The sequence below is a fragment of the Oreochromis aureus genome, linkage group 22 (assembly GCF_013358895.1).
Source record: "Oreochromis aureus strain Israel breed Guangdong linkage group 22, ZZ_aureus, whole genome shotgun sequence".
Taxonomy (NCBI): Eukaryota; Metazoa; Chordata; class Actinopteri; order Cichliformes; family Cichlidae; genus Oreochromis; species Oreochromis aureus.
In genome coordinates this window covers 35,549,098-35,565,005 of record NC_052962.1, presented here as the reverse complement: position 1 = coordinate 35,565,005, position 15,908 = coordinate 35,549,098, and the positions used below count along the sequence as shown (strand labels likewise).

At 40.0% G+C, this 15,908-nt stretch overlaps 3 gene segments (V, D, J or C); 2 read left to right on the top strand and 1 right to left on the bottom strand.

Annotated features, from left to right (window-relative positions):
• The first annotated feature begins 2,243 nt into the window (after nucleotides 1-2,243).
• Nucleotides 2,244-2,734, top strand: LOC116334336. The segment is given in 2 exon segments: nucleotides 2,244-2,295; nucleotides 2,403-2,734. Coding segments are annotated over 2 exon segments (384 nt in total).
• Nucleotides 2,735-6,490: 3,756 nt separating this feature from the next.
• LOC120435638 lies at nucleotides 6,491-7,079 on the top strand. The segment is given in 2 exon segments: nucleotides 6,491-6,542; nucleotides 6,650-7,079. Coding segments are annotated over 2 exon segments (375 nt in total).
• An 840-nt stretch (nucleotides 7,080-7,919) lies between these two features.
• LOC120435558 lies at nucleotides 7,920-14,001 on the bottom strand. The segment is given in 3 exon segments: nucleotides 7,920-8,400; nucleotides 12,909-13,010; nucleotides 13,971-14,001. Coding segments are annotated over 3 exon segments (459 nt in total).
• Nucleotides 14,002-15,908: the final 1,907 nt, after the last annotated feature.

Sequence of the window (15,908 nt, the reverse complement as noted above, 5' to 3'; positions counted from 1 at the left end):
GCAGGGCAAAGAACTGCTTCAGGATGAGAAATTATGAAGAGCAGCTGGTTCATCGACTGCTGATGTGACCCAAACAGCTCGACTCACATTAGATGTGGACATAAGAACACATTCAACCTTTTTACTACACCTGATGTTTAACAATCTGCCCTGTTGGAACTTTTCATGGTTTTCTTCCTCCTTTTGCTTCCGTCTGTCCTTTTGGGAGGAACTACATCCTGTTTATTAAAAGCTTTATTAAAAGAATAGCAGCAGCCTTGTGGCATCTCATCTCATCCTCTCATTCTTTGAGCCATAAATTTAGGGACTGTAACAGGATCAGCAGATGTTCACATTTTAAAGTGTTCACCGATCTTAATTCAAAGATCATATTTGATATATTTTTATTCATTTAAAATGTTGAACATTCAGCTTAGGGCTGGGCCGTATTATACCGTTCACGGTAATACCGGTATAATGTTGGGCAACGATAAGAAAATGAAATATCGCGATAGAATATGGGTAAAACATGCATGCGCAGTCCCTTTGTTTTCATACGCACATGGCGGAAAAAGCACGGTGGCGACGGAGAATGAGAAGGGCAAAAGTGGATCATTGAATGAAACGGATGAACCAGAATTGGTTTGTAAAATTGCTGCAACTTCAGTGGTGTGGAACTGGTTTAGCTTTCGTCCGTCAGATACACAACAAAGCACTATTTTTGGTAGAGCATGCAAGCGGGCCGTCGTTATTACCGTGTTGTTTGGAAAATACGGCACACTCAAAATCAATCCTTTGATTTTTCTGAAAATCGACAGTGCCCATTATAATCCCGTGTGCCTTATGTATGAATTCTGGTTGTGTTTACTGACCTCGAAACGATTTTATGTACACGGCGCTCGAAAATCTGTCAAGTGTTTTAGTACGACTTTGCTAAACTACGAAGCCGCACCGCTTGATGGATTGTCGGAGCATTACGGCTATCGTAGAGGAGGCTCGCGGAGTGATATGTACTGTGCTTCAACATAATATTACCGTATTGTGTGTGTGTAACCTCTTTTTAAGTTTTGTGGATATTATACATGGTTATGCTGAGGATATGTCGGCCAATTTCCACTGGAAATGCCTTTTGGTTAAACTGTCAGCAAGGAATTTGCATTTGCACTGTTAAATTTTTATATAACTTTAATGCACATATAAAACAGCTGCTTGTTTAAGTGAAAATACATTGATGGGTGCCCCCTCCAGCATTTTTGTAATTTTTTTTGGTGATCATTTTGGCTGTGTTATAGCTTGTGACATGGATTTTTGCAGGAAATCTTCTTTTTGGTAGAATTTTTTAAAATATAGTGTCTTTTACTTTTACATGTCAACCGTACTCTGTTGATGCATTTTGCACCCTGTCGACACCTTCGTGGACAAAAATGTACAGGCACAGAATCTGGCATTAAATCCTCATACAGCAATATTTTTTCAGCTTTTTTTGTTTTTCATAAATCGCTTAACCAGCTTGAGCCCTTTTCAAATTGATGATACACCAAATTATTTTCAGGGTTTTAACCCTTGAAATATAAGCATTTATTGTGGTTTCAGTGGAAGTGAATGGGCTGTTGAGAGGGAGTATCTGGCACTACACAAAAAAATAATCATGCAATCAAATCAGTTTTGTTGCTCAACTTTGACATTTTCAAGACACTATTAATCACCATTGTCCCATCCCCATCCTATTTATTATGTGGAAAATATTTAGTTTTTGTGAGCTTTTTCAATAAAGATTAATAATTCAACTGTTTAAAGTGGCATTTAAAGGGATAAAACTGTGAAAATAATTTAATTTGGAAAAGGGCTCAAGTTGATTAAGTTATTTTTGAAAAACAAGGAGAAAGATATTGCCATATGAGGACTTTATGGCAGATTTTCTGCATGTACATTTTTGTATATGAAAGTGTCGACATGGTGGAAAATTTGATGAGGGCACAAGGGTTAAATAAAGGAGACATTCAGAAAAAGAATTTCCACTTAAATAAGTCTACGTGGATACTGAAATGAGCACCTTTGTTTCTGTCAATATCATGAAGTGGTTGATTCATCGACAAACGGCATCACTGTTGGAGTCAGTTCATTTCCATAGAGAGGCACTTTGCATCAGCAGCACCATGCTCCAGTGCTCTGGGAGAGTTTATAGTCCTGACAGTTGAACACTGGATGACTGACAGCTGTCCTTCATCACAACAGAAGCCACAGAAATCCTCCTCATCAAAAACATGACTTTGATCTGCGTCCTCATCTGGACTCTCCTCTGCTGCTGCTTCACAGGTAAAGTCCAGAGAATCAAACTCCTCTCCTCTATCAACATCTGTCCCTCTGAAATGAAGCCCACAAAACCATGAAGCTGCTTTATGTTTTTGTCTCTGTATCCTCAGAGTCCAGAGGACAGATCACAGTGACTCAGCCTGGAGCAGTGAGCTCTGCTGTGGGAGGATCTGTGAACATCAAGTGTAGGACCAGTCAGGATGTTATTAATTGGGACAACAATCACCGTTTAGCCTGGTACCAAAAGGAAGATGGAGGAGTTCCTAAACTGCTCATTCACTCTGCTAGCAATCGACAATCAGGGATTCCAGCTCGTTTTACAGGCAGTGGATCAAACTCTGACTTCACTCTGACCATCAGTGGAGTCCAGGCTGAAGATGCAGCAGTTTATTACTGTCAGAGTTATCACTACATCAACAGTCAGTATGTGTTCACACAGTGAAAAACAGTCGTACAAAAACCTCCCTCAGTCAGACTGAACAGAAACTGAACTGATTGCTGTAGCTAGAAGATACTGCAGAGACTGATACAGTTCACTGAGGACACACACACACACACACACACACACACACACACACTATAATGAGAGATAAAATAACATACGTGTAATACAGACACAATTGAATACCCAAACAAAAAGGATCACTCCAATTATGTGATGTTTTCATCACAATTATCCAGAACAATAAAAAGACGAAGCTGTGTTGACTTTTTCCAAAAATTTGAATCTGTTCATCTCGATGTCCCGTTTTCAGTGGGAGAAATCTTTCGTCACTCATCCAAGTGACTTCTTCACTCTCAGCTGACTGCAGGTTTCCCCAACCTTATAAACAGTACCTTTGCACAACGACTGAAACTACCACCACTGAATGAACAATGGGCATGAGGTCAGTTCCTTGATCATTGATATGCAAATTTTCATGGCCATTGATCAGTGGCCTTTGATTATACTATAGTGTGGATGCAGTGGAGGAATCAGGAGTTACACAGACTTGACATGAAAAACACACTAACTTCATTTTCTTTTTTTTTTCTTTTTTTAATTATCTCTTTATTTGGATTTTTTGATAAAAACAAACAACAACAACAAACAAAAAACAACAACAAACAAAACAAAAAACAACACAATAAGCAGTCTGAGACATATAAGGGAAAATGGAAACTAAAAGGGAAACTAATACAGTATGGTAGATAATAAATAATTTACACATTTGTCCTGACAAACCCAACCTGCCATCGGAGTGGGGCTGCCCCTCTCAGTATAATTTCTCTCAGATCATCAGGTAAGTAATCCATTAGAGGGCGCCATATATCCAAAAAGATATCGTCATTACCGCTTAGTTTTGCACTCAGTCTTTTTATTGGTAAGACTCTAAAGATTTCTTTATACCACTCAGTTATTGTTGGTGGTTTTTCATTGATCCAATTAAAAACAATACATTTTCTTTCCAAGAACAATAATTTACATAGTAGTTTATATTTGTTTTTATCTGGAAATCTGTTCAGAGTTGGCAGCCCCAATAAATACTGAGCTGGATCTTTTTGTATTCTGCTTTTAAATATACCCTTTAATTCTTTTGTTACACAGAGCCAGAATTTTGAAATTTTTGAGCAAGTCCAAAGACAATGCAAGTAGATCCCCGCCGCAGATTTCCATTTAGTACATTGTGCTGACCTACTCAGACCTACTCGGATTAACACAGGTTTACAGGCCCGGAGCGAGGCTGCTCCAGAGGAGAAATCCTGAAATTATTTAAGAGACGATGCACTTAGCTTTGTCCGTTTTCTTGTTCTGCTAATTAAGTTAAACTGACGCATGGCAAGGACCTTTAACACCAGAGAGTGTCATAGCAGGAAGTCATCCCAAGGTGGAAACTCCAGACTGAGACTGGATGAGAAGTCATGAAAGAACCAATGAGAAGCAGGGACCATTCCAGGCACAGCTGACAACCCAGACAGGGGTTAAGGTCGAAGGTCGTGCCACTTGGGTTCCTAGCAGTTGTCACAAGAAGTTTTCAGAACCACAATAATAATCCAAAGGTGGAAAGGATTTCTGCGTTGATGTTGAGGAAGACAACAAGGGTCTACGATGTACTCTGCCCTTTCAACCTAAAGCTGCGTTGGAACGGAGAGTGAGGGGTGAAAGAGCGCCCTCCTCCAACGAGAGCGTGCCAAGCTCCAACTGAGTAACATGCAGAGAGGGATCAGCGATGGAAAGTGGATAACACCTGATTAAACAGTCAGGCTGGTCTTGCCTGAAAGGTTCAGTGTGTTTTTAAGTTCTGGTGGTCACTGGTGTGACTTTTCTAGTCATTTTACAAATGATATGCATTTACATGATTCTCCACACATCACAAATACAGGGAGTCCTGATCCTGATTAAAAGTGACCGAGAAATTACTTGTGCACATTTTGTATGACAGCTAGACTGTTTCTCTAGTACGCCAGTTATCTTAACCACAGTTTCTATTGAATGAACATCATGTTTCCATCTGTAATTTAATATTTTTGGGAAGTTTTTTTTTACCTTTTTTCATTATTGTTATCTTTTGCATATGGAAGTTTAGGCTATGAGGATGATTGGAGATGAACAAAAGGGTGGAGAGGAGAATAGTGAAGTGAGGATGCACATAGTGAAACCTCTGTGAGTGTACAATGTTGTTGATGTGATATACAGAATGTCAGAAAGGAAATGTCTGTTATTGATGTGATTAACAGAGCAATCCAAAGAGTGGAAATGTGCTGGAACTTTCTTTTATTTTATGAATTTGTCACATTTTTTAGTAATATCACTTTTCGGACACTTCAAGGTTCACATGTGGGGAAGCATTCAGCTTTAACTTTATTGTTAAAGTTAGGCATCGTGAGAAAGCTGGTGACACCCAGAGGGGGAGGATCCAACAGGTGGTGAAGTCTTTTGTTAATCAGGTCTTTGAGGATGGGGAGAAGAGGCAAGGAGCAGTCTCTATGTGACACTGGAAGAGGAGATAAGGTTGTAAACTCTCTCTCTGAGGGTTCAAGGGTGTGAACAACAACTGTGGAAATGCCTTCTTCTTGACTGTATTTAAAAAGGGCTGCTATTCATCTTTAGGCTACGTCCACACTAGCCCAGATAGATTTGAAAACGGCGTTTTCATCTGAAAACGCTACGCGTCCACACTAGGGTTTTCAGTCGTTTTCACAGAGTTGTGCATCCACATTGAAACGGCCGAAAACGCTTACGTTCCAGTACTGCGCATGCGTGAAACGCAAGAAGATTCGACCTGCCTCATTTCTGTCTGCCGCTTATTTACTTTCCGGCTCTTTCCCGAAGGAAATTATGGGTTACAGCAGGCAGCATGCGCACACACAAAGGACACCTCCGACCAAACATACTTCAAACAAACATCACATTGGGGAGACAGGTCAGAGAGGTAGGCTGATAAGAAAAACAACAAAAATTCACAACATGAGGCGAGAGGAGGAAAAAAAAGCTCCACCCAGACTGAGCTCCTGATGGGACAACAGGTTGAGGACAGAAAAAAACACCTCAGCACAAAAGCACATGAATCTTAATACACCATAGAAGCACATGACAAGCAACAGGTGTGGGTAAGGGGTGAGAGTAAGTCGGTGTAGACAGCGCATCCGGTCCTGCAGCATGCGCTGGGACTGGACCCGCCGTCTGACCTCGACCTTGGAGATAAGCGTTCAAAGGTGTTTGGAATCCAGGATGGGAACGAAGAGTATAAACAGAGTTTGTTATCAGAAACAGAGTTTTTTGTTGGCCAGCTCGAGCCTTGAGACCACAGCTGGCGCCAATTTGGTAGCCACATGAAGTGATGGTGGTTTCCTTAAGTGTGAAAAACTGCATGTCAGTTTTACAGTCGATCTAAATGTCCGTCACGGGTCTCTCAGTTTCCCGTTGGAGAGCTGTGAGCTTCTCCAAGATGTTATCAATTTTGCACATGAAGAGCATTTGTTAACTGTCTATAAATTCTACAGGGTTCATGTGTGTCACATGCCAAATATGCTGTGAAAAACTTTTCTTAAACAAGTCCTGCTGGAGACAGATCATTTCCATAGAGAGCCACTTTGCATCAGCAGCACCATGCTCCAGTGCTCTGGGAGAGTTTATAGTCCTGAGAGTTGAACACTGGATGACTGACAGCTGTCCTTCATCACAACAGAAGCCACAGAAATCCTCCTCATCAAAAACATGACTTTGATCTGCGTCCTCATCTGGACTCTCCTCTGCTGCTGCTTCACAGGTAAAGTCCAGAGAATCAAACTCCTCTCCTCTATCAACATCTGTCCCTCTGAAATGAAGCCCACAAAACCATGAAGCTGCTTTATGTTTTTGTCTCTGTATCCTCAGAGTCCAGAGGACAGATCACAGTGACTCAGCCTGGAGCAGTGAGCTCTGCTGTGGGAGGATCTGTGAGAATCGAGTGTAGGACCAGTCAGAATGTTTATGACTCAGATCGTTTAGCCTGGTACCAACAGAAAGATGGAGGAGTTCCTAAACTGCTCATTACCTATGCTAGCAGTCGAGCATCGGGGATTCCAGCTCGTTTTACAGGCAGTGGATCAAACTCTGACTTCACTCTGACCATCAGTGGAGTCCAGGCTGAAGATGCAGCAGTTTATTACTGTCAGAGTTTTCATGAGATCAGCAGTCAAGCTGTGTTCACACAGTGAAAAACAGTCGTACAAAAACCTCCCTCAGTCAGACTGAACAGAAACTGAACTGACTGCTGCAGCTGGAAGATACTGCAGAGACTGATACAGTTCACTGAGGACACACACACACACACACACACACACACACACACACACCTCATAGTCTTTCTAAAATAATTGCAAAATCATTTCTTAGGCCTTGATAAAACTCTAACTATCATAACTAATGTCTAACACTAATGTTAATATGGGTTTAACTCAAAACATCATTAAATGAGAATATTTTAGTTAACTGCAGTACTGATATATGTATGTATGTAGATTGCTCAGCTACAGCTACATTCTTGGTCACAGAAATATTTCACATGGTTTGATTTGAAAACTTACTTTGAAGTTTAGTTCATCAAGTCTTTAACTTCGTCTTTGTGACATAAATTATTCTGACATTTACACTTTTTAACCTGCACTGATGTTCTGAAAGAGACATTTTTTTAGTGTCTCCTATGTTGATAAAGAAAGTTTAGTTTTTCTTTGGGTTATTTTATCAGTTCTGACTTTGATCTAATGACTTTGAAGAAAACCAGGACGGGTCTCATCATGGGTCACATGCAGGTGACAATAATCTGTCACCATATTTTGCTGCCTCTGCTACACCCAACATAAAATTTCATCACAAAATCCTACATGATGGAAAATAATGTAGCTACAAAAGACTATGAAACTATTTATAACACGAAGCAGCTGTTGGCTGTGATCCTATTTTTTATTTATTGCTTTTTCTTTTCTTTTTTTTTGTATTATTATTATTTTTTTTTACATTTACAATCTGATGTGATACAGCACATGTGATTCTCTCAGTAAAAGTTACTGAAGGAGAGATTTTCAGTGTATGGAAGCATCACTGCTGAACCTGAAGGATGATTATCAGACAGAAGAGCAGCTGAATGGAAACACATGAAAACCACTATTTGAAGACCTCAGTTTTTATTTGAAGTATTAAAACCATCAACAGTGCCACAAGCATGAAAACATGAAAACTATCAAAGCAATACAGACACAGAGGGAGCAGACTGAGAGAAGCTGCAGACTAAAGCCAGTATCAGAGTCCCAGTGAGTCAGCTCAGGACTGGGAACACTGGTCTCTCATCAGAGTCTGTGAGAGTGGAGTGTGGGAGCCCTGGGTGGCCTCACAGGTCACAGAGCCCACCTTCTCCCACTGGTCTGCAGGGAGCCTCAGGGTGCTGCTCCAGCTGTAGTGGCCGTCATTCTGCAGCGCCCCGGGGCTCCTGCTCTCCTCTCCACTGCTGCTTCTTCCATCCACCTTCCAGGACAGCCTCCAGTCTGAGGGGAAGCCCTTGTTGGCCACACACATGACTGTAGCCTTCCCCTGCTGCAGCTCCTCACTAGAGGGCGCCAGCACGGTCAGGGAGGGGGGGACTCGACCCACTGCAGAGAGAGAGAGAGAGAATAGATGTTAGAGAAACTGGGAGTTTGGGTGAAACTGCTCTCCAGTTGTTTCACTTCCCTCTTTGAGCCTGGTAACCATGGCAACAGACAGGCTTCATTGCTGAACCATGGCAACAGACGAGTTTCAGTACCAACGATAAAAATATTAAAGCGTTTCTTTGACTTCTGATGTTCTCGTGTGTTATTTTTGAATTATTTCTTAGTTTTATAATTAGAATTAAAATAATCAGAAAAATAAATTTTCAGAATTTTATCAAAACTCAAAAGTTAAACAATTTTGTGTATAAAAATTTAAAAAACAAAAACTTATTTTTGCGGTATTTGGGAACAATGAAAATAACTTAATGACAAATTAAATCTCATAAACTGAGCCCAACTTGGTCAGCATGCTTTTAGAGTATAGTTAAATTGTAACCATATGACAGTATAGTCATTTTAAATCTTCATCAAAGACAAAATAAAATGGATGACAAATTATTTGCAGATACTTTGGCAAAAGGTTAAAACATGGAAGCAAAAATGTGCCATCTATGAACTGTTTTTGAAGATAAAATTCTAAAAAAGTTTTAAAAATTCAAGTTTCATTGAAACAAAATGCTCAAAAAGATTTTAGTGTGAAATCATAATTACATCATAAATGCATAATTATGCATTTATCTCATAATTGCATAATTTGTTGAAAAGTAGTGTTTCACTTTTCTGTTGCACTGACTTGTGTCTGTATCACTCTGTTCTGTTTTTTCTAGTTCTTGTATACTTGCACTTTATTATAGTCCTATGTTGATTTACTGTTATATGTAGCACAATGGTCTTGGAGGAACGCTGTCTCATTTCACTGTGTACTGCACCGCTGTATATGGCTGAAATGACAATAAAGCCACTTGAACATGTTACATGTCAGTCGTGACTTGAATTTCTAAAAAATCCAAGACAGTGTGTTCAAAGCAAAAGGAGATAAAAGACCACAAATAACCTCATTATCAGTAAAGCGCCTGACATAACACAACACTCATCCACAAGAAAAACTCAGTAAAACTCACAAACAACAACAACAACTGGTAAGCTGCCCGAGTCGCACACAGTGGAGCGCCCGTGGACAAAAAAAATGGTGTCTCTGTTATGGGTCAAATATTTCACATTTCTATCAAGTAAATTATTTCATGCTTTGTTTCAAATTAAACTGAAGAGTCGTGAGTTCATTATTCTTTGGTGAATAAATAATGACATAGTCTAATATGCCATGTGTCGTTGTTTCTCTCAAGAAATATTTACCAAATTTGGACTCTTTTAACTCTAACACATCGATCCAAATTCACCCACAGATGTTCAACTGTCTTAAAGTCTGAAGGACTTGAAGGACACCATATATGATTTATGTCAAAGAATAAGTGGTGTCATAAAACGGCTGTGCAGGCAGGCAGGAAAAGACTCAAATGCAGACTCCCAGAAACAGGACAAAAAATCTAAAACCAGCTTTATTTGCTGAATGGAAATACAAAACAAAACTAGACTGGGGAAAGTATAAACTACAAACACAAAGAGGCACACAGGGAAACACAGCCATGAGCGAGGACGCGACAAAGGACTGAGGGAGACGCTGACCTAAATACACAGAGGGATAACAAGGAAGCGAGAACACACGAGGAACCCAGCTAACACGAATAACCATAACGAGACAGAATGAACATGGAAACACAAGACCTTCACAATAAAACAGGAAACATGATGCGGGAGTGGAGAAGAGGCAGACGAAAGGGAGTGAGAGGACACGACGGGCTGGGAAACATAGATAAACATGACGGAATAAAACACAAGGAGGAGAAACAAGGCACAAGAACTCACACCACAATATAAACACAGACACACACAGGAAGACACAGAGGGCAATGACACAAGGGGAAATCTAATAACCAAATCTAAACAGAACAATCCAGGCATTAAAGAATGATCCTTAACATAAACAAGTAGACTTAACATAATACAAAAAATAACAAAAACACAGGAAACTCAAACCGCTAGGTCGAATGACCCAGGACAATGACAAGTGGTCTTGAATCATTTCAGCAAAATGCCCCTGCAGGAGAACAGCCTTCACATCTCCTCACTGCACGAGCAAATTTTGACTTAATTTCTCATCTGTCTATAAATCATGAAGGGTTCATGTGAGTCACATGCCAAATATGCAGTGAAAACTCTTTTTAGACACATCAGATTGATCCAAGTCCCTGCTGGAGTCAGTCAGATCATTTCCATAGAGAGGCACTTTGCATCAGCAGCACCATGCTCCAGTGCTCTGGGAGAGTTTATAGTCCTGAGAGTTGAACACTGGATGACTGACAGCTGTCCTTCATCACAACAGAAGCCACAGAAATCCTCCTCATCAAAAACATGACTTTGATCTGCGTCCTCATCTGGACTCTCCTCTGCTGCTGCTTCACAGGTAAAGTCCAGAGAATCAAACTCCTCTCCTCTATCAACATCTGTCCCTCTGAAATGAAGCCCACAAAACCATGAAGCTGCTTTATGTTTTTGTCTCTGTATCCTCAGAGTCCAGAGGACAGATCACAGTGACTCAGCCTGGAGCAGTGAGCTCTGCTGTGGGAGGATCTGTGAACATCAAGTGTAGGACCAGTCAGAATGTTTATGCTTGGAATAGCAACCGCTACCATGGTTTAGCCTGTCAGTAACAGTCAGTATGTGTTCACACAGTGATAAACAGTCGTACAAAAACCTCCCTCAGTCAGACTGAACAGGAACTGAAGTGACTGCTGCAGCTGGAAGATACTGCAGAGACTGATACAGTTCACTGAGGAAACACACACACACACACACACACAGTCTTCAGAAAAATTTCACAATTATTTCTTAGGCCCTGATACAAGTCTAACTTTCATAACTAATGTCTAACCCTGATGTTAACATGATTGTAAGCTTAAAAACCTGCAGTGAACATGCAGGTTACACTAATCTGTTACTGTATTTTGCTGCCTCTGCTACACCCAATAGGAAACCACAAAAAAAATCCCACATGATGAAAAACAATGTAGGTACAAAATACTTTGAAACTACTCATAACAGGGAGCAGCTGCTGGCTGTGAGTCTATTTTTTTTAATTGGTTTCTTCTTTTCTTTTTCTTTAGTTCTTGTAATTTTTTCATTTAGGGTTTGATGTGTAGAGACACAGTGAAAATGAGATTTTCAGTGTATGGAAGCATCACTACTGAACCTGGAGGATGATTATCAGACAGAAGAGCAGCTGAATGGAAACACATGAAAACCACTATTTGAAGACCTCAGTTTTTATTTGAAGTATTTAAACCATCAACAGTGCCACAAGCATGAAAACATGAAAACTATCAAAGCAATACAGACACAGAGGGAGCAGACTGAGAGAAGCTGCAGACTAAAGCCAGTATCAGAGTCCCAGTGAGTCAGCTCAGGACTGGGAACACTGGTCTGTCATCAGAGTCTCTGAGAGTGGAGTGTGGGAGCCCTGGGTGGCCTCACAGGTCACAGAGCCCACCTTCTCCCACTGGTCTGCAGGGAGCCTCAGGGTGCTGCTCCAGCTGTAGTGGCCGTCATTCTGCAGCGCCCCGGGGCTCCTGCTCTCCTCTCCACTGCTGCTTCTTCCATCCACCTTCCAGGACAGCCTCCAGTCTGAGGGGAAGCCCTTGTTGGCCACACACGACTGTAGCCTTCCCATGCTGCAGCTCCTCACTAGAGGGCGCCAGCACAGTCAGGGAGGGGGGGACTCGACCCACTGCAGAGAGAGAGAGAGAGAGAGAGATGTTAGAGAAACTGGGAGTTTGGGTGAAACTGCTCTCCAGTTGTTTCACTTCTCTATCTGAGCTTGGTAACCATGGTAACAGACAGGCTTCACTGCTGAACCATGGCAACAGACGTGTTTCAGTACCAAAGATAAAAATATTAAAGCATTTCTTTCTCTTCTGATGTACTTGTGTGTTATCTTTGAATTATTTATTAGTTTTATAATTAGAAAACAAACAAAAACTAAAATTTCAGAATTTTGTCATAAACAATTTAATAAATAAAAAAGAAAACAGCATTGACTTGTTTTTGTTGTATTTGGGAACAATAAAGATAACTGTACTTACTCACACATTAAAATTCATAAAATGATCAAATCTCAGACAGCTCACTGTTAATGTGTCATTAATAATGTTAAATCTTTCAGAACTATTAATTTTAAATGGATGTCACATTATTTGCAGCAAAAAGTTGAAGACAAAACGTTTATGAAATGTAAAATATAAAAACTTTTTCTACTTTTCTTCAAGAAAAAAAACTTTTTAAAAGTTTAATTTCCAGTAAAAATAAATGCACAAGATGATTTTAGTCTGAATTCAACATTTACACTGATATTAGATTTTATATTTATGAGAAACATGAAGTATTTATGTAGAAGGAAATGAAATGAACCTTAATGATTCAGGTTTTAACTTCATAAATGAGTCAAATGTACTTACAGTTAACATCCAGTCTGGTTCCTCCACCAAAAGTCCACCACAGTGATACAAACTCATTGAGCCGCCGTACAAAAACCTCTGACTGTAGAGAGACACGGCTCTCTGACTCTGAAACAAACAAACTCAACAAAATAATTCACTGTTTGCAGAATTTTATAAAAATAAAAACTGAAACGAGAAACAGTGCAACATGATTTTAAACATTGCATTTTTAAAATTAGATTCACAGTTCAGATCATTTTATTAATTCCAAAATTTGTTTGCAGCTTTCCCACACTACCTGCTCACATGGTCAAATTCACACAGCCTACGGTCTTTAAACAATAATCACAAACACTGTTGCATGTCAAGGCAGAGATAAACAAGCAATGAGGTCAAGGAAAAAGTAAATAAATACATCAAAATGAACAAAAATGTTCAAAATAAATAAATAGAATATGAAGGGTAAATGTCTCAAAATGAACAATCACAGAAACATTCATCTAAATGACTCCTGTCAGTGTTCAGGAATCTAACAGCTGAGGGAATGAAGGATTTGAAGTTTCTGTTTGTTCTACACTGAGGTACAAGGTAACGGTGACCTGAGAACAACTTCCTGAACTCAGATGACAAAACATGTTCAGGATGGATAATAATGTTTTTTTCCTTCTTCATTTTCAGAGTGAACACAAATCTCTCTGCCTGACCTCCGTGGTTTTGGAGCAGGTATTTATAAATAAAACACTGAACCAGCAGTTCAAGAAATGACTTTCTATAAATGGACATTAAAAGTGTCATGGTCAGGGTGAGTTGGCTGTATTTTTCCATGATGTCTCTGTGCTTCCACCTCTGGGCGGAGCCCTCGTCAGCACACCTGCCATGTTTACCTGATTGTGATCCAGGACAAGCGGCAGTATTTAAGACCAGCATCGACATCTCTTCTTTGCTGGTCTGTCTGCTCAAAACATGTTAGTAACAGGCCGCCTTTACAGCTCGTGCTGTGTTTGACTTTCCTTGTTCTCCTTGTGCTCTCAGTAGCTTCTCAGATCCATCAGTCACATTATCAACAGTTTGCATACCTACCTGTACGCTGCTCATGCTCATGCTGCTTCATGTTCTCAGTTTCATCATCTGTCTGCTCTCCTGCCTTCAACTGTTCTGCATCACTGGATTAATCATGTTGGACTCAAAACACTCATCCATCCAGCTCATCCAGCCAACATCGCTCCCACTGGAGCGACCTCCACTCCACCTGCCGAAGCCTTCACTTTTGTGATCCCCACACTGAGAAATCTTCTCCGGTGCCATTGTTTATTATTGTGTTGCATAATAAAGCTTCTGAGTGAACTTTATCCTGACTTCCTGTGATTGAATCTGCATTTCAGTCCACATCCATGTGCTGGCCTCCGGGTCCCTTTGATAAAAAGTTAAACTAAACTTTTTTATTAACATCAAAAGAGTTCAACCTTCTTCTTCTTTTTCTATTCTATTGTTGCAATTTATTACTGCCTTTTTTATTATTTTTTGCTGCTTTTTTTTAAACTCATTCTTTTTAAACTGTATTGTTTATTGCACTGTAGAGGCTGGTAAGAAACAGTATTTTGTTTCAGCCCGGGTAACACCACACGAAATGACAATAAACGTCTTGAGTCTTGAGTCGTAGAGCTAAACCTTGCCGAGCTACGTATTTGATGGAGCCTAGCCTACAATCCTCAGTAATCCATACCATGCTTCCTCCTGTTATCTGGCAAAGGCTTAAGAAAGCTGTGAAGCTACAGTATTCTCTTTTTGAGCAAAGATGTTAATGGCATGGATATGTAACTGACTTTTTGCATGTCCTGAGAACCTGAAGATCACCTTTTTCCTAAATTTCTAAAGCCTACACTGACAAAGGCAGGGTCACACTTGTTGACGGAGTTGAATAAACTTTGGCACAGTGAAAACACAGCACCCCTTGTAAAGTGACACTGTAATGCAACCAAGGAAAAGTTGTGAACCATTATTGTTGAAACGACAACACACATTCAGTTCATTTTCTGCATTATCTGCATTAGCACTATAAACTTCATCAGGTGGTGCAGGCTTTGTGCAGGTGATGATGTCTGAAACATCAAATTCTTCTCTGTCCCTGTCATCTGCGTGTGACTGGTTCCTGACATGGAGCTCATGTCCCTGATGTAAAAATGACGAGATAACTTGTCACTCTATGAAATGCCCCTGATTGTGAAAAGGTGCGGCTGTAAGGAAAACTGCAGATGACCCCGCCCGGGGGCAGTGTCATGACCAAACATGGCAAGACTCTCCCAGGCCCCTGACAATCTACTCCTATATAAAGGAGTAATACAAACCATCATTCTACCCTTATCTGATTTTTACAGCACTCCAAACTTCTTAAAATATATATATTTTTAAAAAACAAAAAGAACAAAATATAGAAAGAAAAAATACAAAACTAGTTCCTTCAAAGTAAATATTGCCAGTAGAATGAGCTGCCTTGGTAGAGATTTAAGTTCTTGGAGGGCCTCTCGTTAGTGACAGACATTAAATTAAAAAAAAGAAAACTCATTAAATTAGTTAAACTCAGACAACATGCTGATTAAATGCTTTTATTTCTGCTATGCAAAAGTAAACCTTTGAAAAAGTGAACAAAATGCAAAATGTATTATCTCAGAAATTTATAAACTTCAAACAATATTTGCTTTAGAGAAAAAGGTTGTACTGCAACATTTTCAGGGAGACAAAAGAAGTGAAGAAGATATTACTCTATCTGAAGACATAATGTAACATCCAAGAGTCAGAATATATAATTAGTAAAGTTCAATAAAATGTAGCAGTACCTTCAGGCTTTTAAAATGACTCAGTACAAGTACAGAATTTAGTTCTTTGAGTGACTCAAATCTACTAACAGTTAACTTCCAGCCTGTTCTTCCACCAAAAGTCCACCACTCAGTCCCTATGACTTGTTTTCAACACTCGACATGACCCCAAGGCTCACCTACACCAGGGACTCCCTCATCCAGC